The following is a 22,254-nucleotide window of genomic DNA, read 5'->3' as shown; positions in this document are numbered from 1 at the left end:
TACCACATAGAATTGACTCATCTGGACTTCTTTTATTCCAATTGTTAAAATGTGCACCTCTTTAGTTTGTGTCCTTCCACTAATACGTGTAGCACAACCTCGTCGTCCTTATCAGCATCAGATATCCAAATAGACATGATTATCAAGAGACAGATAATATTTAGTTCCCATATGTGCTTTCCTGGAAGGGTAAGCTCTGTCAACCCTATTATATGGCTTATGGCCTTATAGATTCTATGCTTCATCCTGGAATCAGCTTTTCTGGAGTTGTTATTGTGTTTTTCGCCACTGATCCAGTGGATTAGAAAGATAGAACATAATTTTGGCGATTTTGTTTTCTCTTGACATTTTAGAGTTCTTGTAACATCCCAGTACTATCCACAACACAGACATATGTCCTAAGGTCAACGCACATGTACGTGCAAATTGGAAATTGATGATTTCTGCTGATACATCATCTCTTTTGTTACCTAGGCTATGTTGGATCTACTGTGCAGCTCAACCATGCAAGCAGCTCACTTCACCAGTTCACCCTTTCCCAAAATCGATTATGAGGTGGTTGTCAAAAAAGCCTCCTATAAGATTCATCGGATTGCTGGACTTTCTGGCTATCATATCGCTTAGTTAGCCAACTTCTGGCATATTACCCTTCTACTCTTTTTGTGTTATGGTAAGTGCTAGATGAAGACGCATACTGAGAAAAACAAGCGCAGCTTGGCTAACCCGTGCATTTGGATTGACTGAGAACTTTGTCATCGCATTTTGTTTCAAAAATTCACGAAGCTATATATTTCCACAAATATGTGGTTTGATACGCATCACTCATCGCACCTTTAATATTCCAGGTGAAAATCTAATTTTTATTCTTGATTTCTTGTGCTTGAAAAGCCCTTAAACCTATTTGATAAGAATCTCTCTTTTTCCCTTCACCTCTGGCTCAACAAGAACTCTTTCTAGCCGTAGAGTACAAAAAAAAAAAGAAAAAAAGACAGCAACCAACATCAGAAAATGTGGTTAACTCAATATTTCCCCAAACCACAACTCTCTCACGTTATTTTTGTCCTCCAGGCTTTTGAACATTCGTGCATAACATGCTCTTGAATCGGCTGATCCATATCGTTTTGCTAAATGCATTGTTTTTCCCCCTTAGCATTACACCGTGTTTGGTCCTTCTTTCCCTGCACTTAGTTAAACAAGGGAATCATCTTCTTCTTCTTTTCTTGGAACAAGGGAATCATCTAAAAATGCTTGTTTTCGCACATGCTGGTCTGTACATCCGATTATAAAAAAGAAAATATTCATTGGCGATTGGGGTAGCATGTTTCCCTGTTTCAACCCCTGGGGACGAGACAAGAGTGTACCCATCACCGGACAACAGCACACATCTTGCTCTCACATGCTGTATTACAAATTGACTGGTTTTCAATAATTCCAATCAGCTTGGTGAGTGTGATGGCTTATGTCTCTTATTTCAACTCACAGGCTTGAGAATGGTAGCAATCAGTAAACGACAGGTTACATGTAGCTTGACACGCTTTGTTTCATTATATATATTTTGTGTAGTACAATCTGTTGAAGAGTCCTTTTCTCTTTTCAATCAGAAGTGATAGATACCATCTCATTGTTACAAACATTATATGATTAAGGTAGGATGTTATCCTTTTCTTTTTATGATAACCAGGTGTTCCGGGTTTGCTTACCCGTACCTCGACTAGTTCTGTAGACTAATCCCACCGTCCACTAGCGGGGCTCCATATAAAGTCAGAGCAAAATTCTATATGATACTTTCAAAGGGAGCAAATCCCTATATCCACGGCCTTCGACCACCGGGACAACGCCACGGAGTTAACATAGGTTGTTATCAACGTTGCCCCAAGTTGACTTTTGGAAGAAATGGATGCCTAAAATTGAACATTGGTGACCAGTTGGACAATCAAGTACTGATGTTCAGGCACAAATTGAGGCCTAACCCAAAACTGTGCGCAAACCAAATTCTTTTGTGGTTTTGCTACGTCAGAGCATGTACACAAGAGTCGCTATATGCACATAATTAGGTAAAGTAGAGAGGTTACTCTCAAAATCTGGCATGCAGCAGAGTAGCAAAACATCAAGCTAAAATACATTTATTTCAATAGCTCGGTATAAATAGCCATGCACTGTTCATAAGCAATATATTTTTTTACTATTTTTCCAGTCAACTCTCTCTCTCTTGTGGCTTTAATCTCTCTCTCTCTCATTCAATATTTTATAGTGTTTTGTAAAGACAGAGATGATAATAAAGAGGACTAATGTGGGATTAAGAGAGATTTGAACAGGTAAAATGAAAAAAAGTAAGACTTTTGGATAGATAAAATACCAATTACTTGGTGTACATGCACATAGTATCTTGTTTTTAAAAACCTCGGCATCACTGGGCCTGTTATAGAAGTAGTAATTTTTTCTGGGCTTCTGAACAATTCAATTATTACCTCTTTAACGGCCTAGGTCTTTGGATAATGAGGTTTTTTTTTTTGAACTGGAGTATTTAATGAACGTGATAATATGAGAGGCCCCGTTCCGGAACAATAAATAAGTACTTATTTTTTAAGAAGTCAATTTTAAACTCAAAATTATGTGCTTACGCAAATAATTTTCCTATTACTATGGATCTTGTTTGATAGATCTTATTGAAATCTTTAATACGGTGCAAAAAAAAAAAAAATTATTTTTCATTTATATTATTTTTGAGTTTGAAAATATGAAATAAGTACTTATTTTTTAGGGCACCTAAGGCTAAATCGTACTCCGAAAAAAGCAATCCTGATACAGACACAGCAAATTGTGCACAGATTGTGTATAGATTTTGTTATGGGATCCACCACGGATCCCACACAAATCATCCGAACCGTTCATTAAATGTAAAACATTTTTTCAAAAGTCCCCGTAAAAAATAAGCTCAATCAAATACCTATCAGTGCGCGGATCAAAAAAAAAAAAACCTATCAGTGCTTCATCCAACCATCTAACTTTTCATTCAGATTTTCGGATAATGAAAAGTTATATGATTGGATCGAGCACCTATAGGTATCGGATTAAGATTATTTTTTACGGGGCTCCTTGAAAAAACGTTTTACATTTAATGAACGGCTTAGATGATTTGTGTGGAACCCGTGGCAGACCCTACAATAAAATCTGTGCACAATCTGTGCACAGATTGTATGTGTGTAGACTTTTTGCGAAAAAAGTGAGGTCTTTAGGCGCCTGCCCCACAAACGAGTAGGAAATTAAAAGCGTGTTTGGTATAACCCTTTTATTCATTGTCTTTAATTGCTTGGGCGTATTTAGAGAATGAGCAAGTAAGATAACCAAACGAGCCGTAATAACGAGTTTTCGATGGATTTTTTATTAGTTTAAGTGGAAGATAACTCGTAGAGGTTGGTTAGCACTCTTCCATGCAACTCTTGTCGTGTTTTTGGCATGAAAGTTAATTAATAGTACCCCATCCAAGACGCCACAAGATCGTCACTCCAAATTGATATGCCTCGCATTTTGGTTACACCTGCAGATAGTCTAGCTCACAGCCTCAAGAGGACAAATCTAGACATTTTCGAGTTTCGACACTTAAATAGTTAAATGTGAACATATCCAAAAACCATGCTTCTAGATGCATGCTTTCCCCATTTTGAATATTTTAGAGTAAAACATCGTGATCATGCTTTGGCGGCATTTGATTGTGGAGAAAATTGAGGAAATTAAGGAAGATGGAAATCGAATCGAGAAATAAATAAATGAATATATAAGCTAGTATCTTTGATTGTTGTTTATTTTTTCACGATACATAAACTCTTGTATAATCATACCTATCCGAACTAGTTTATGATACTACAAAGTTAACGACCGAACAAATCTTCAATTGTTTAACTAAAAAAAATTATTTAGTATCCATCGAACAGTGCCATGCACGATTGAGATTAAGTCAACGGGTCGGCCCCACTTCAATGTGCCAACCATGGCAGTGTCCCAAGAGTACTAAATACTCCCTCGGCTTAGAGATCGAGCTTTTATTAGGGAGAGGAGTCGAGTTTGTTACTTGCTGTCTCGTTTAGGGTTCGCACCTATCTCTTTGTTGTTGACATATTGATCTTGGAATTGGAATTGATCTCAAGTGTTTACTTTTGAAAGACGAAAGAGAAAATCTTTTTAACGGAGCGTTCCGTGAATAATTGTTTACGAAGGTGAATCACGGCCGTCCAAAACACTCCAAATGTTGGTGAAACTTTTTCGGGGGAAGAGTTAAATCCGGAAAAGTTTCATTTAAATTCAGACCATCTAAAGCCGAAACGGACAACCGAGATCACGCGGCTCCGTGAATAAAGGAATCACGGAGCCTCCGTGAATAAGCCAACCTCAAGACGAAAATATGAAGGGGCTTGTGAGTCAAGTCATGTAGTGTGAACGCTAATATTCTAGGAGCTTGAGACCATAAAATCACGTAGCCTCCATGGATAAACCAACCTCAAGACGAAAATATGAAGGGGCTTGTGAGTCAAGTCATTGTAGTGTGAACGCTAATATTCTAGCAGCCTGAGACCATAACTTCCATGTTAGGTGAGCTTAAATTATTTGACCAGGAATACACAATTGCATGATCCAAATGCAGGGGTAATTGTCAGTCATCATCGACGGTCTACGTTGATCGGAAAATAAACAAAGCATTGATCATCAACGGCTGATGATGAATTAACCAAGAAGACTAAAGAGATTGCTTTTTTTGATCAACCGCCTTGACAGTACAGTAGTATTTGTTTTGCCCTAGACATGGTCAAATATGTGGGTTAGACTTTTTAGGGTTGAGAATCACAAAAAAGGATCACATGGATTTACGCAATCTAAATTGCAACAAACACTCCAATCAAGATCCTGCATGCCTTCAGAAAAGTGCTTCTCTTTCTTTCTCCCTAAGTTTTTTCTTGTGCCTTGATTCAAAATGAATTATTCGTTGTGTTCGCAAATGTACCGGTGCAATATGCTATTTCAATAGATCACAACAAGCAAACACTGGTGGACATCTTCTTCTTTATATGAACAAACGAGACAATACCGGTCTGAGTAAAGGCAAAGCAAGACTTTTGATTTGACGATTAGTTAAAAAAAAAAAAAAGACGACTTTTGTTTTTTTGTCTCTTAATAATCATATTTTTCGAATTGATTATAAGAGTCTCAAATTCGTTGTAGTGGCTGTTAAATAGGCCTATAAAATCGTACTCAAAAAAAAAAAAAACCCATTCTTTCAAATCCGGGAGGGACAAAAAAAAGAAAAAGAAAGGTAAAGATTCAATCCGTAAAGCTTTCACATTCCAAAGTCTAGAAGAAATAGGGACAGCCGTGATCTTTCATCTCTCTTCTATGACAGGACTAAAAGCCCTAGTTCAAGTTCAAAGACTCAAACCCATACCTCATAAATAACTTGCCATTGCTGGATGTGAACGTCAAAGGGGGTTTGGTTGATTATTCTAGTATTTCATTTGGGTGTTTTTGACTCGTGGACCCTTTACACATAGTTACGAATTAGAGCTGGTCTTGATTTTTTGATAGCCTAAAGCGAACACATTGTTAGGAAGTAGGGCCGATCTTGATGTTTTGATGGCATAAAGCGAAATTTAAAGTTTCAGTCTTTTTAATAAAGTTAGGAATAGATAAAACGAGATAGATGGATGAACTTCAAAAAGCAAAATATCAGTGGAATGCATTCTTACAAAAAATTGAAAAGTTTGCATTTTCATTTTTTTTCTTTAATAAGCATATGTATATTTTTGGATCTCAACAGATCATGATATGAAAAAAAAATAGCCCATCAAAAATAAAAAACAGATATGAAAAATAAAAAATTATGCCCAAACCTAAATACAACTTTCATCTGTCGAAACCCCAACGGGTTTAACCAGATGGGCATGAGAAAACAACTAAAGGACTTGCCCACCAAGAGGTCGCATTGAATGCCACGAAGTCTAAACGTTCCAAACCTCTGGGTTGGGCAACTAGAGGTTTGCTTGGTCGTGAATTTGAGGATCAAGATGCACGCAAATTGACATGGACATCCGATCAGGGAAAAAAATAAAAAATACTTTCACCTGTGGATATTTGTAATAAGTATCTTTTGAGATGAAGATATATGACCACGTACGCTTCTTTTTTAGCTTCTGATTTAATGTCACAATCATTTGTTTGACTGCTAACTACTATAGTGCTATGTCATCTTGGCAAAACCAACTCCTCATCAATTTGTTGCAATTAATGAAATATCGGATATAACTTCGGGGCCCTAGAAGTACCGGTCCTGATCAAAGACGAGCAAGATGTTCGTCTTGTGCACCCAAACTTTTACTACAATGAGGGGCCTTCGAAAAGTTGTGCAGTGTTCATTAGATTAGACCAGGTGTATAGAATTAAATTCGTTCAAATTGAGTATTTTCAAATAAATGAAAATTGATTATGTAGGCACAATTTAGCAATTTTGCCGTTAAAAATGCAAAAAGAAGAAGAAGAGGAGGAGGAGGAGGAGTTGTTTTAACTTTTGACTATTATATAGAACCGTGTAAGAACTTCAAACTCATACTTATAATATGCTTTAGAATTTCACAATGAACATCTAGAAATTAAATCGAGGTCAAACAATACGAAACAGAAGGAATAATGATGCACCATGTTAGCAAAGTCAACCATACTATAAAATGTGTAAACAGATTACAAAAGATTAAGATACAATAAGTCTGTTCACGCAGACATTTTAGAAACATACCCTGCACAGATCAATGATTGGGGTCCATTATGGATTCTGCACAAACGATCCGAGCCGTTCATTAAATGCAAAATATTTTTTCAAGGGCTTCCGCAAAAAAAAATCAGTGCAATCCGATACCTATAGATGCTCGATCCGACCATCTAACGTCTCATTATTCTGAAATCTTAATGAAAAGTTAGATGATTTGATTGAGTAACTATAGGTATCAGATTGAGCTAATTTTTTATCGAATGCCTTGTAAAATTGTTTTACATTTAATGAACGGCTCGGATCGTTTGTGTGGAATCCGTAGTGAGCCCCACACACTGATTTGTGCATGATCTGTTTCTAAAATGTCCGTGTAGGTATCACTGTTGATTAAGATATACTAATAATAATTACTTTTATATAGTGAGGAAAGTTGAAATGTTCTACGTCATATTTATCATAGCAAGGACAAAAGTGTCTCTCTAATAGAGGTGACTGTGGACCGAATTACGTTAGCTTTGCTTTAAACCACGAATCATATTATATACGTACTGACCGAAAAATCAAAGAACCCAATTGATCTATGGAATTTATAAAGTTGGACCAATTGATACCATCTAACTATTGTTAGATCCCTGAGAAAGGGGGAAAAAAAATTCTATTGTAGACTTAGATCCCAACTTTTGAACGAATTTGATAAAAGGTTGAAAAAAGTTCAATAAACTCCATTTATCATGAGTTTATTTTTAACGGGTTTTTTCCTTAAAAAAAAAAACACAATTCTATGTTTTTTATATAATCGCACATCTACTTATGAGTTGGAACCGTTACTTTTTCAAGTCTTCGATCACTTACATAAAAAAATTACAAATCAAACTATTTAATTAGGATTCACATGATAAAAATAAATTAGTATCAAATCACACTACTATAAAAGCCAAACCAAATTACTTGATTTGGACTTGTTCAGACTGAACTTTGACATTTTTTTTTCCTCACCTATATTCCCAATCCGCTAAAGAAAATAAGGAAAAATAAATAAGTACATATTTTTTGAGTTAAATGTGATATATTGTAAGAGAATGACTTATCTTGTAAAATAAAGAATAATTAAGTACTTAAAAAATATGAACCTCAGTAGAACAGAACAGGATAAAAATGTTTTTACGAATTTTTAAACCGGACATTCTCCTCACGCACATTAACTTAAAATAGGAGTATTACTTACCGAAGATTATTTGACTGTTATCGTCAATCTGAAAGCAATGAAATATAGCGAAAACGCAACGCTAAGCATTAACCGTGAAGTTTCCACATTATTTTACGTACAAACAAACAAAATCCAAATTGGCAGAGCATGCGACGGCCCACGTAGCCGCACCCTCACAAACATGACCCAAACAACACAGTACACCCGCATCAGCCGGCCAACACAATTCTCCGTGATAGAAGAAGTACCCAAAAACATCACTGTCTTCAACCCAACCCCACGAGAAGAGAGTTTTTAGAGCGAGAAGAAGAGTCACAGTTTTAGAGAGAGAAAATATACTCCTACTACGACGCACGCTAGCTGTAGCAAATACTCCTCCTCTGATCAATCGTTTGAAATTCTCAACTTGAAACCCCCCCCTCCCCCCCTCCCCCGATCTGACTCCGTATCCCCCAAAGGTCACTCCTTTCCCCTTCCCTCCCTCCCCAAACCCTAACCCTAAAATCCCAAACCTCTATCTCTCTCTACACACAATCGCACAGTTGTATCCGTCTCTCTGTATTTCTATACACGCGCACTGCGATGGCTGCGGCGATCGAAGGCCAAGAAGACAAGGTGATGGCGAAGGCCAAGGAGATCGTCAAGAGCCTCAACATGTCCAAGGACGAGACCAAGGACATGATCCTGATCTTCTCCAGCTTCGACAACCGCCTCTCCAACATCTCCACCCTGATCTCCTCCACGAACGGCGGCGGCGGCGGCGGGGACGGGGTCGAGACCGATCCCCGGCTCGACGAGGCGGAGAAGGTGATCCTGCGCTGGGACGAGTCGGGCTCCGAGTCGGCCCGGGGCAACCCGGCCGCGGCGATGCTGTGGGAGGAGTCGCCCGACGAGGCGGCGGAGTACCTCGAGGCCGTCGACAAGATCCTCGACCTGACCGAGGACCCCTCGGTCCAGCCCAACGGCGCGATCATGGATCGAGCCGAGAGCGCGCTCCAGTCGGCCATGTCGCGGCTGGAGGACGAGTTCAGGCACATCCTGACGCGGAACACGATCCCGTTCAACGCCGAGCGGCTGTACGGATCGATGCGCAGGGTCTCACTGTCGTTCGCCTCGAACGACGGGGATATAATAGCCGAGGACTTCGATAGTGTTTGTGGTGAGGACGAAGGTAGTAGTCAGCAGGGGTACTGTCACGAGAGAGGCGTGAGCGTCGTGAGCTTGGGCGACGACGTGTTTGTGGATTTGGTCCACCCGGACGCGGTGGAGGAGTTAAAGGAGATTGCTGATCGGATGATTAGGTCTAAGTACGAAAAGGAGTGTTGTCAGGTTTACAGTAGTGTTCGTCGCGACGTTATCGATGAGTGCTTGTCGATTCTTGGTGTTGAGAGGCAGAGTATCGAAGAGGTTCAGAAGAGTGAGTGGAATTCGTTGGATGAGAAGATGAAGAAGTGGGTTAGGGCTGTTAAAGTCGTGGTTAGGGTTTTATTGACCGGGGAGAAACGGCTGTGTGAGCAGTTGTTTGAGGGGTCTGAGCTTATAAGAGAGGTTTGCTTTGTGGAGACGGCAAAGGGGTGTGTGATGCAGTTGTTGAATTTCGCGGAGGCAGTTGCGATAGGGAAGAGATCGCCTGAGAAGTTGTTCCGAATACTCGATATGTATGATGTGTTGAAGGACGTGTTGCCTGATTTCGAATTGCTGTTCGGTGATGAATCAGGGGAGTTGGTGTGCAGTGAGGCGCAGGGAGTGCTGGATGGACTTGGGGAGGCGGCAGTTGGCACGTTTGTGGAGTTTGAAAATGCTGTGAAGAATGAGGCTACTAAGAAACCAACCCAGGGTGGTGAGATTCACCCCCTGACGCGGTATGTGATGAATTATGTGAAACTGCTTGTGGATTACAGTAGCTCGCTGAATGATCTTTTGGGTAACGGCCTCGATGAATCGGATGATTTTTTGACTAGGGAAAATGAGAATAATTTGCCATTAGAATGCACTTCTCCATTTGCTGTTCGATTGCTTTCGTTGATGACGTCATTGAAATCAAACCTCGAGGATAAATCTAGAGTGTACGAGGACAGTGCGATGCAATATGTGTTCTTGATGAATAATATACTTTACGTCGTTCAGAAGGTGAAAGGTTCTGAGCTTGGGAAGCTTTTGGGAGATCAGTGGGTTCGCAAACACCGTGGTCAGATTCGCCAGTATTCCACGAGCTACCTCAGAGCATCATGGAGCAAAGCCCTGTCTTGTTTGAAGGATGAGGGGATTGGTGGCAGCTCAAGCAACGCATCCAGGGTGGCTTTGAAGGAACGGTTCAAGAACTTCAATACCTGTTTTGAAGAGATTTATAGGGTCCAGACAGCTTGGAAGGTCCCAGATGCTCAACTTCGTGAAGAGCTTCGGATATCTATTTCAGAGAAAGTGCTTCCAGCTTATCGCTCCTTCTTGGGAAGGTTTGGGAATCATCTAGAGAGTGGAAAACATGCTGGGAGATACATAAAATACACTCCAGAGGATTTAGAGACCTATTTATTGGATCTATTTGAAGGAACGCCAGGACTTCTGCATCACATGAGAAGAAAAAGTACGTAGGACACAGGATTCTCGAGGGAGGTAAGGTGATGCGGTGCTTATTTTGTTGCTCTTAATGGTTAAATTGCAGATTTTTTTAATGGACGCCCGACCCTCCTCTATACTGTAATAACATTGTACATGTATCATAGATCCTTCATGTGTGAACTCATCAGGTTTCATGTATTTACTGTTGTGAAATGCAATGAGAGTTGAATTTAGAGTGTGGTCATGGTTTTTATCACATTTGAGTGGCTAAATGCAATTAGAGTTTATATAGATTGTGATCGAGCTTTTATCTCATTCGAGAGGTTACTTGATAGACTGATTATTGTGTTTTCATTGCTCTGTTTAAATCTTAATTACTGGCTACTTCCTTTTAGGTTTGTAAGAGCATGTACACCAAGGGATAGGTGAAATAACTAGTGAACAATGCGAGAATGTATTTTTGCTAGCTCTTTTTAACTTTCACACCGCACCAATCCTCTCTATAATCCTCTTTATCTATTAAAATATTACTCCGTATAAAGCAAAAAGAAAAAGAAGGAAAACCGGAGGAATAGGAGAGGAGAGAGTGTGTGTCAATTGAAGGAAAAAATAATAAAATAAAGAATATATAGTGAACAGTGCCTACGTTTGCGAGGTCAAGTGACAAAAGGAAAAGTACAAAACCTTAACAGAGGCCGGTGTAGAGCAACTTTTTGTGTTTTGCTCTCCGAAGTACCTAAAAATGTCTATTTATCTATCCTCGTGTACATGCTCTAAATAACCTAACTCATCTAAAGGAAATCGGTGTAAGTGTAACATGGTTTGAAATCCTTTACCTATGAAGCATCGACACGTCTACCAGCCTCACGTATCCGCGTCCTCCGACACGTGGTGGTCACGGACACGACAGGACACTGTCCGGACACGGGTCGGGCATGCCTAAATACTTGTCCAATTTTGTTCTTATATTTCTTTTACTCGGACACATTGTTGTTACTCTAGGGCGTGTCAGTGACACTCTTGGAATATGGTAAGGAAACGTTAAAAGGTTAAAAATCTAATTTTGGAAACACAGCCCAGAGTACAAATTTCCACAAATGTATATATACTTGGACTACTGATTTGTATCTTCATAGGATTGTTCTTAGTTTAGTTTGATAGAAATAATGTGATCGTGGTTTGAAACCCTTTACTAACTTGTGGTGAAGTCGCTTACCATTGGTTTTGTTATAATGGAATAAGTTTGTTCTGAGGTTTTATGTGTAAAAAAGGTCTACAATTTGCTTGGCTTTTAAATGATCCTGAACTGGATTCTTAAAACCTGCTGCTGGAGGCTTTGGATAACGAGGGATTTGAGAGCTTAGGATTCAAATACATGCTATGCTTGTTCTTTCTATGATTTTCAGAGTGGATATCTTTCTCCACTGAACCCTTCGTAGACTTGTTAAGGTACATGTGCAAGAATTTGATCTCCTCTTGTACCATCACTGTACTTGTCAAGTAATGGGCATTATCCTTGAGCTGCTGGAATAGTTGACTTCCAGTGACTGTATCAATCAGTTTTAGTTTTGTGAGTAGTCTGAAAATTAACTGGATTATACCGGCTTTAGGTCTCCCCTCTTTCTTTTACGGTTAAATTTTTAACCATTGACTGTTATTATTCTTGAGATATGCTCGCAGACAGATGGATATCTACGGGGAAGTTATCTTAAGTATTTTTTTGCTGTTAATGCATTCTCTGTCCTGGAACGAGGCTTTTATTAGGCGCCCCGTCAAGATTTATGTAGCTCTTTTTATACTTCAGACTCCCATATCACTGCTTTAGGACTAAAGAGTCATTTTATAAGCTTTAGGACAATTAGGTTAACTTCTTCACCAGGTTCTTTCCTGCTTAAACCCTTTGCAAACCCCTAAGCCAACAGTCTGTAGCATACAAAATCAAAGTTTCCAAGGTATCCATCTTACATTTGGCACATACATGATGTTTTCTTTGGGGGAATGTCTTGCCCTAGGTTTTGCGGCTGATAGTCGTGTTTCAATGGTAATTGGAATCATCACAGGTCCTTTTAATGGGGTCGTGTATCAGCTGGACAAGTTGATTGCTGGGAACCAAGAACTTGATAAGTTTATCAGTGGGAATTAAGTACTTGGTTTTCTTGTCATTTCGGCCTTGACATTTGTGGGGTTGACCATCGATTTGACTGCGTAGATTTTGTTGTGTTCATCTCCTAATGACAATCAATAGTCATGAACGAAAGTAGTACTTGCACTGTTCAAAGAAACGTCATTACGAAAAATGAAAGTATTAGACCTTGTTTTCTGGTCGATGTAGAGGTTAAATAACAGGCACTGCTGACCCAAGGACAGTGGCCTGGTGGCTGGTGGTAGTTAGGAGCTAACTATCATCTGGTTTGGCGGCTTGGTTATGAGATTCATGCCCATGCCTTGGCCATATCCTATCCACTGGCTTGATACCACCCTTCCTCCGATGGGGCAAGGGTCCAGCTAATTGCTCAAGTTCATCTTGAGGGAGTGCATGCAGGCTGCAAATCCGTGGCCCTTGTCTCTCTCTACAATTAGAAGGGGCTCTTTTTTGTCACCCCAAGTGGGGCGAGGGCTGCGACTAACCTCTCATGCGCTTTGGTAGCGAAGGGGACACAGGTTCAAGGTCTCTTGGGCAATGCTTGGGAATGAGCTAGATTTATGTATACTAATCTTGGGTCTCCGGTTTCTTACCACCCTGCCTCCGGTGGGGCAAGGCCAAGCTTCTGTTTTTTTAGAACTGCGGGGGCAAGGCCAAGCTGATGACTTGAGTTCATCTTGAGGTGGCGCCAACGAGCTGCAAATCTCCTTGGCTCATTGCAATCTCACATTCACATTCGGCCTTTTATCGATTGCAATCTCATTATTTCCGCTAACCCATTGAAGAGCTTGGAATCATTTCATACAATCAAAAGTATCACATTACATTGAGTTAATGACTGACAAGGGGAGAACAAGTTGAGCACGAAAACAAAAGAGATCTTTCCATTATTCTCAACAACGAAGGATGCTGATGGAGTTCGCAGGTACAACTTAACAGAAAGAGCATAATGGACTCACCAATAATTACATAGCTGTTTGCCTAGTACACTCACTACCTCCACCAGCCTCCAGTTAACTGTCACATTGATCGTAAATCGTCATTTCATCCAAGCCCCAAAAACAAAAAAACAAAAAAAAAAAAGGAGGACCAATAAGGGTTGATCCCTTCTAAACCCTGCTGTTTGCAGGCAGGGGAAGAACACCATCAAAGAAATCCCCAAAGTACCCTCGAGGTTCATGTACGAGCTTCGAGATGATGTCTCTGAGAGTGATCACTCCCTCCAGATTCCCCTCACCATCCACAACATAGATCCGATGGATCTTCTGGGAATCGAGCTTCACGATAACTTCTTTTATTGTGTTGTCTCTACCGCATGTAACCATTCCGTTCAACAATGGTGAGGCCTCTTTATGTTCGTCGAGGTAGCTCCTAACTGCCGTTAAGAAATTCTTTGCAGTGATAGATCTGTAAAAACGTGTAATGAAAGTGCTTCCGCTTGATAACAACGATCAAACAGGTTAACTACTGGGGGAGAAAAAAAGAGAGGAAGAGAAACACCGCAGTATAAGCTGCTGACCTGTAGTTTTTGTAGATCTCAGGTGCAATTAGAAGAAATTGAACGTCTCTGATGCTTATATTACCAATAGCCTTTCGTCCACCACTTTGAACCACTGGTACCCCACCAACTCCCTTTTGTCTCATCAGTTTGAATGCCTGCATCACTGGTTCATCCTCATACACCTGCAGAAAAAAGAAAGGAAAAAACGTTCAAGACAGTAAGCGAAATTGCAAAATCCAAGTACTGAAAACTATAAGCAAGGTTCGCAACCATGAGAATATGGAGTTCACACTTATTGAAAACCTGAGAGCTACTAGCAAGATTTGTAGGGTACCACATGCTGTAAGTAGGCATGCAGCAATTGAACACAAAAAACTCTAAAGAACCAAGTCAAGAATCAAAACTATCACGATATTTTTACTTTCTATGTAGCCAAAATAGAGTTGCTCTTGTATAGAAGGATTTGTCTGGGGTTGTGTCCAGAGATTGTATCCAATTTAGTAATCTGTGCGTACGGGTGCAGGAAGGAAGACAAGAGTAAAGCATTACAAGGAAAAAGTCACAAACCTTAACCACGTGACTGGGCTTCATCAGAGGAAGGCCAATCTCAGACAGTTTCTTCTTGCCCCAGCTCTCGAACCAATAAAGCCCTGCACACTCCTCTAACATGTGAATAACTGCCGACTGGGTGATGACGTTATCAATTGTCCTTTCCCCAGGATCCACTACAGGAACACTTTTCATTCGATACTTGGATAGAAGCAATAGCATGGTCAAGAAAGAGTTAGATTTCTGCAAAGCGAGGAATGGAGCCCATCGGAATGACCCTGAGATGTCTCTAACCTACATAACACAATCAAACAAGACGAGGGATTGAACAATACATGAAATAGTAATTGTGACTGTTACAGCATTGAAAGGTTTAAGATATAAGATCATAGAAAAGTCTGTGCTGTAACCTTTGTATTCTTGTAAAAGTCAGATGAAGTGAGGGCCTCAAAAAATTTCCCAGAAATTATTGCAGCAGAGCGAGGGCTTAAGTTTCCACGTTTTCTAGGAGAAGACACTCCGTTAACTGCGGCTGCAACAGCAGGCCCGGTGATTTCCTCTGATTCACCTTTAGCAAACTCTGAGCCATCTGAATCCGATCCATCCATCCTTTCTGACTGCAAAAGATTCACAAGGAATGTTTTCAAAAAAACCCAGAAGAACCAAATAACCACCGAATCTAATTCTATACAGACACTCCCTCAATTGCTATGTTGGCAGATTAATCGAGAAGCATTGGGATAATATTCATATTCCTCTGATTCACCTTTAGCAAACACAGTTTTTCCTTCTTCAGCCAGTTGATGTTTATTGTCTTGTAAAATAGATCGAATATATTTTGTAATAGTGAAAGAAGGCAATATATTAGGTTAGGACAATGGGTTTCAACTGTTTCATGGTAACACGGACACCCACAACACACACCCACGCCCAAACATAGAGAGCAATATTGACAGCATTCAGCAATTGCCTACTCCACGGGCAACGGATTTGCGGTATGGAGAAGATTTTATAATCACCGAAGTACCCAATCCTAGTGTCTAACCCTTCACCAAGTCACACTGTTTTCTGCTACATGATACATGTAGCAAAATACAAGTGTTTATACAGGCTGAGGAAGAGCTATACAATTCTGTCACGTATGAATCCAAATGTAATCTCCAAAGTAAGAAATTAGGACATTCTATTAGGGCCAATCCACAAAGGATTTTCTCCCATATTATCTTTGACCTTGTGAATCATGTAGGCAATGAGCAAATCTCCAACAAGAAGCTCCTCTGTGGAGGAAATTCCTCTTCCCTCTATTGCTCCCCTACTCCCTATGGTGAAGGAGAGGAGATTAATAGTCCGATGTGCTCAAACAAATAACAGTCTTAATATTCTGCAATGGTAGTGCTTTATACTAATGCCACCAAATCTCTGCCAGAGTTAGGTCAATCGCAGATAGTTTCTTCTTAGTTACGTTTAACTCTCTATTTCACTTAAAAAGTCACCAGAATTGGATCACTGGTAATTTTACTTGGTCATGAACTTAGTCAGGTCTTAAGTATGAATCATAGTGTTGGAAATTTTCCTGATTTTGTGAATGAAAATTGGGGCATTCAAAGGGTCTCCCGAGACAACCGAAAGGCCTCCCATTGATTCATTGTATCTGGACAAGGCTCTTGAAGTTCCAGCAGTTTCAGCTGGTTAATATCCCCATGAAGAGATGTTAATGGCAGAATTGACTCCTCAAATTCATGACAGCAGTTTTTTGTATTCAATCCTTGTGTGCAGCTCAATAGATCCCGTTTTTGAATTCTGTTTATGAATCTTGTAATCTGTAATTCATTTGTACTGTTAATGAAATTTGTACTCTGGATTATCCGATCATAATGTAATTTTTCCCTACAAGCATTAAGAAGTAAGAATCTCTTCATGCCATTGTTTTCGACTCTAAAAGATAGCAGGAAGGCTAACCTGGTGAAGAATCCAAACAACAATTCCTGCAAACTCAACAATGCCAATGTATCTGTCAATCCAACTAGCATCCTCAGGCGCATCTACGTCCACCACTGGTGCACTCAGAATTTTGTGTTGTGACAGCAACTGCACCGCTTCAGCTAGACTCGCGTTTGAGTTTATCTCAATAACTAGATTCACAAGATTCCCAAATACTTGAATTAGGAAATCACCCCAAATAGACATCATCGTTGATAACTTGATACAAAAAGGGAAAACTATTTATTATTAGCTCATGTGGAAAGATACTCCATAAACAAACGTGTCTTTGAAACACAATATGCTTCTGAATCTCTGATAGAAAACACGGGAAAAAAGATGTTAACTAAATCCATAACTCATAGTTGAGGCCGATTATGTTGATTATTTTCTACTGTTTTCGACCCTGTGATCCATTCCCGAACTTATAACAAATCCAAGAGCTCGAATCGAATTGAACGGTATTGGTCCACTGCTTTGAAAGGAAGATTTGTTCACCCGTCTTTCAAATTCAGTGGCCAAAATTCTTTTCAATTTTGTTATTTGACTCCTTGTTTAGTTGTCCATGAATACTAGTGTTGGGGATCGGAGATCACGCTCACGCAAACACTGAATATTAATGTGGTGTGTCCTAAATATAATGTTCATACAGCGACCGGAAACAATGTACGTAGTTTACACGCAGGAGAGAAGAGGCCAAGGAGCATATATGCTCCGGCCAAGCATGGGATGGCAATTCCGGTGCTGGATTGGGCGCCCGAAATTTATCGGGTAGCTGTCTATGGGCTGTTTCGGTGCCCTTGGCTCCTGTCTCACCACTTGGGAGGAAATCAACAACTAGGAAATCTGAAACTATAAATCTACAAGACAATGAGTCATACATTAACGTGACTCTCTTTCCTTATCCTGCAATCCAAACAACGGCACAAGTCAAATTTTATTTTCTTCAGATTGCTCGCAACCGAACAGAGGGACTATTAGTGTGATCATGATTGGTAGTCAATGAATAGGTCCCTACATCGCGTCTCCTTGGACCGTGGTGATCTAAATCAAAAGAAAGCAATTATGTTCATCCTCGGATCTTACTTCAATAACAAGAAATTGATCATTCAGTTCAGATTGCTCGCAACCAAACAGAGGGAATACTAGTGTGATCATTATTTGTATTCAATTAACAGGTCCATACATCCCGTCTCCGTGGTGATCTTGATCAGAAGAAAGCAAAGATTGAATATTCAATTGGATCAAAAAACTTAATTTTCCTTCAAAAATTTTATTTTTCTGGTCCCAAAAAAAAATTGGATATTTTGGATCTAATAAGCACTTACCGAATTCGACTGGGCTGAATTTTTGTAAACTCTTAACAAATCAATCTGGACAAACTACATTCTGATTACACAGTAATAAACGGATTGGGTATCACTCAGAGTCGGAGAAGTCATTGGACAAAATTAAGAGAAAACAACCCTATGTGATGTCACGTGTTCAAATCGCACGGAGGCCAAACATTTCAAATCTTCGGACAACTCAAAGGTTTGTCTGCTCGTTAACTTGCGCGGAAGCCGACCCGGACGTTCGGTCTTAAAAAAAAAAACTGTTCTTTAGTTAAAAAGCCTTAAAAGATGTGACACAAAAGTCATCAAGTCTTCATAATTTGCAATTAATGGATTTTTGTTTTTGAACTTGGAATTAAAGGAGATTGATCATCATATGACACCTTTGTCTCGTCCCCTTAGTCGAATTGTAAAAATATCTAAACGTAAAACTGAGATAAATTGAGCAAAATCAAAACATGCCAGACATATACACATACAGACGTAGTATCAATGTATACGTAGACGTATATACCTTGTGACGAAGGAGCGGGAGGGAAAGACGAGACTGGGATGCTCTCGAAACACGCGTTGAGCTTCTCCGTAGGACTCAGCTGCGGCTCTTGCACGTCCCAGAGATCTTCCACCTGCATCCCCAGCTTCGCCTCCGGACTCGACGGCATTCCCCTCCTCGGACTCCCATCTTCCATCTCTCTCTCTCTCTCTCTCTCTCTCTCTCTCTGCAACTACTCCGAACTGATCGCGAGAACTAACAAGACAAGAACGAGACACACAAGCACGTCGACCCAAATCAGTTATTGTCCTACTAGTAATAGTAACAGTTGCGGAAGGGGTGTGGGGGGGGGGGGGGGGGGGGGGGAAATTATTGGATCCGACGCTGGCGTATTGGGTACAGCGCGTTCATGAACGTGGAACGGTGGATCGGTTTTCTCAGAGACGTGTATGGACGGTGGTGATTATTGTAGTGGTTTTGGTCAAAGGTGGTTTGGTTTTTTTATGTATAAACTCGGAGTCGTAATCGGTGTTGTTGTTCTTATCCACATGTTAATCTAGGATTTCATTCAGCCGACGTAAAAAAAAACAAACCCAATACTTATCCGGATTTCAATCCTGGCCGCTGCCACTGCCGAACTCAAACGTGCGCTGGAAAGGGGTTTGTGCGCTTTATTGCGAGAAGTTTTTTCAGCGCCGGATGGGCACGGACCATGTGGTGCCAAGCATCATCTTGGCCGTCCAAACGTATTTTGGACGGTCCGATCTGTTTGGGTAATTTTACACAAAACACCCTTCAAATCCAAACAGATCTGAACCATTCAAAATATGTTTGAACGATCGAAATACGTACTCGACATCAGGTGACCGTGCCCATCCGGCATTGAAAAATTTCTCCTTTATTACAGTACTAGTAGGAAGTGGATCTCTACGGTCGTCGGTTCCCATAGAAATTATTATGGGCTTTTTACGTGTCTTTTTTTTTTTTTTTTTTTATAGTAACTGAAATGGTGTATATCATTGAGGTCCCATTCTAGAAATCTTCTTAAAAAATAAACATCTTATTTTACATTTTTAAACTCAAAAATAAAATAAATGAAAATTATTTTTTCAATTTTTTTTGCATCGCATAAAAGATCTCATCGAGATCTTCCAAATAAGATCCATATTGCATATTTTTAGATTTCAATAAACCCATAATTTTTGAGCTTGAAATTGCCTTCTTAAAAAATAAGGTCTTATTTTTTGTTCCGAAACAGAGCCTAAGAAGTAAATAGTAGTATCAAAGAAATTATGTGTATCGAATATGTATTGCCAAAGTATTTATTTTAGCAAATAAAGGTTGAAATAATGAACCAAAATTTATTCATTAATGATATATTGGTGTACACCAAATGTCGTGAGACACACTTCGTGATTTCACATCAGTAATCGGATTCGTTTAATTTGTTTAGAATATTAAGTTAATGGTCCTTGCAAAAAAATTAGTTCATTCGGATATGAAAAATCGATCAAACCGTTCAGTATCCGAATAAGCTAATTTTTTAATTGGAATATATTTGCTGTACATTTGGATCTCCGATGTACCCATATTAGTGTTTTGGGTCTACTACACTGCCTGATGAGAGGATTAAATATCGAATACTACTTGCCAACAAGTAGGGATGGGGAGAAACTCTTGCTAGTGGAGTTAATTGTCTCATCCACCCTTCACGGTGGAGACGGAGGTTTGACCTCACGGGAGGCAAATTTAGGATTAAAAGTTATGAACAACTTCTGAACTCTTTATTGACTAATATAACTCCCGATGACGAGTATAATATTAGCAAGAAAAAAACAAGCAGGGAATAGGACTCCGACCGCTGATGTATACATTATATATTGGTAAAAAGAAAAAGAAAAACAAGCAGTGGATGGGACATGAGAAGGGAAGGTGCCAAGGTGGTCTGAAACGTGTTTGTCTGTAACTGGACAGCCGGCAGTGGAATACGGTGCCCCGTGGTACTGATATTTGGTTGTTTTTTAAGAAGAAAATCTGAATAAGCATTCCTATTGGGAAACAAGCAATTTCTCAATTGCAACAACATAGAGAATTTTTACAGCAGCGGAACACTTTGAGAATTTCAACTGTTGATTGTCGAAACGGACGAATGAGATTGCGCGGAATCGTGAATAAATTTTTCTCAATTCTATAATAGAAATTGAACGTTCAAGTAATATCATATCTGATGGTTGCAACCATCTACACTTACTCCATAAACGGGAATACGAAGGGCTGTAGTGCACCCGTCGTAATGCAGCCGATCCGACCGTTCATCTCGACATGGACGGCTTAGATTTAATCTGAGCTCCTATAAATCATAACTGTCCATTGTTCAAATTAAAATCCGAGCCTTCTATTGTCGAGATGGTCGGAGTACTTATGTAATCCAAAGGGAGCCGATCCTTCTACACCAGGGGCGGTCCTAGGGATAAGGCCGCCCGAGCTTCGATACGAGCAACCTTAACCATCAGTCTTGACACTTTAAGTAACTTTTACAACATTATTATAAGAATACAAGAAACTGATTGTGTGCAGGGCCTGAATGACTTTTGTAGTGCTCCTTTTTGTGTTGGAACAGCCCTTATTAAGTTAGCAATTCAACGAAGGAACTTTGCCGATTAGATTCTCATTCAACCAAGCGGAGGAAGGGCTTCGAGTTTGGGTGCGAATTATTCGATCTTTCTTTCAAGTTCTCGTTTCCTACTTATAGGAATCGGATTTTCTACGTACCATACCGAAGATGGTTTACTCGTTGACTGACCATGGTAGAAAGTCAATGCTCAGACAAACCTTAGGGCATGACTTGCGGTTAATTTGAGTGGCTTTCTTTGCCCTAAGTTTTCTTGAACAAATGGCTGATTGGACCCGACGAAATTACTCCTTGCGCCTAGGGCCGACTCTGAGAATTCGAAGGCCTAAGATCATCTTCGAAAATGAGGCCCAATTCTAACACTTTACGTGTAATTCCTTCTTCATCAGTTCGTTTGGTTTGTTTGCAATGAGAATTATAGTTTAAGGGAAAAAGATGCATCCATGTTAATGATGTACTCATCACACTGAATAATTCTCCCAGAGATCGTCCCGTGATCCAACTTTATTCTCACTTTTTGTTTTCCCTCCGTTTTATTTTTATTGGGTCATTGAATCTTATGTAAAACATATTCTTGGGTTAAAAAATAGGGCCTATAGTAAGATACTAAAAAAATCAAGCGGATGCCCTAATTTTGAACATTTTTTTGGAGGCTTAAGGCTTTGCCTCATGGGCTTAGCCCAGAGCTGACCATGCTTGCGCCCACATCCCATCAGGGAAAATGACGGCTCATGACGTGTTTTAATAATTAATACATACTAAGAACAAGCAAAGAACATTTATTAATGCTGAAAATATTTTTAACAGATATTAATTATCAAAATACGTCATTAGCCGTCATTTTCCTTAGAGTGTAACTTGCTACATACATGTCTGAGAAGGTTCGTACCTCCTCTCCCAATAACCCTTGTCGTTTACTCCTCTGATCCAACTCTCTTCATGCTAAACGTTCTTTTCTGATCTCACACTCGTCTTGCTAAATAACCCGACTCTTCACTCGGCCACATCCTTGTCTAAACTTTTTGGGAAAATGACGGCCCAGGACGTGTTTTGATAATTAATACCTATCAAGAACAAGCTAAGAACATTCATTAATGCCGAAAAT

The 22,254-nt window shown here is 39.8% G+C and overlaps 2 protein-coding genes across 2 annotated transcripts; one reads left to right on the top strand and one right to left on the bottom strand.

Annotated features, from left to right (window-relative positions):
• Window positions 1–8,253: 8,253 nt before the first annotated feature.
• On the top strand, window positions 8,254–10,750 carry LOC131335157 (exocyst complex component EXO70B1). The gene has a single exon (XM_058370399.1). It carries the CDS (start codon window positions 8,541–8,543, stop codon window positions 10,548–10,550), a length of 2,010 nt encoding a protein of 669 aa, XP_058226382.1. The 5' UTR covers window positions 8,254–8,540; the 3' UTR covers window positions 10,551–10,750.
• A 2,767-nt stretch (window positions 10,751–13,517) lies between these two features.
• Window positions 13,518–19,038, bottom strand: LOC131335158 (SNF1-related protein kinase regulatory subunit gamma-1-like). The gene is made up of 6 exons (XM_058370400.1): window positions 18,539–19,038; window positions 16,670–16,842; window positions 15,121–15,327; window positions 14,729–15,004; window positions 14,180–14,343; window positions 13,518–14,067 (listed from the first exon to the last, which is right to left on the bottom strand). The coding sequence occupies exons 1-6, from the start codon at window positions 18,711–18,713 to the stop codon at window positions 13,770–13,772; spliced, it is 1,293 nt and encodes a 430-aa protein (XP_058226383.1). The 5' UTR covers window positions 18,714–19,038; the 3' UTR covers window positions 13,518–13,769.
• Window positions 19,039–22,254: the final 3,216 nt, after the last annotated feature.

This window comes from Rhododendron vialii, chromosome 8a (assembly GCF_030253575.1).
Source record: "Rhododendron vialii isolate Sample 1 chromosome 8a, ASM3025357v1".
Classification (NCBI taxonomy): Eukaryota; Viridiplantae; Streptophyta; class Magnoliopsida; order Ericales; family Ericaceae; genus Rhododendron; species Rhododendron vialii.
The sequence above is the reverse complement of the archived record's forward strand: the minus strand, read 5'-3'. Positions and strand labels throughout refer to the sequence as shown.

Coding starts and splice junctions, on each gene's coding strand:
- LOC131335157 (XM_058370399.1), top strand. CDS start 8,541: ATGGCTGCGGCGATCGAAGGCCAAGAAGACAAGGTGATGGCGAAGGCC.
- LOC131335158 (XM_058370400.1), bottom strand. CDS start 18,713: ATGGAAGATGGGAGTCCGAGGAGGGGAATGCCGTCGAGTCCGGAGGCG. Junction 15,328..16,669: donor TTGTTTGGATTCTTCACCAG/GTTAGCCTTCCT, acceptor AATCTTTTGCAG/TCAGAAAGGATGGATGGATC. Junction 14,068..14,179: donor GAGATCTACAAAAACTACAG/GTCAGCAGCTTA, acceptor ACGTTTTTACAG/ATCTATCACTGCAAAGAATT.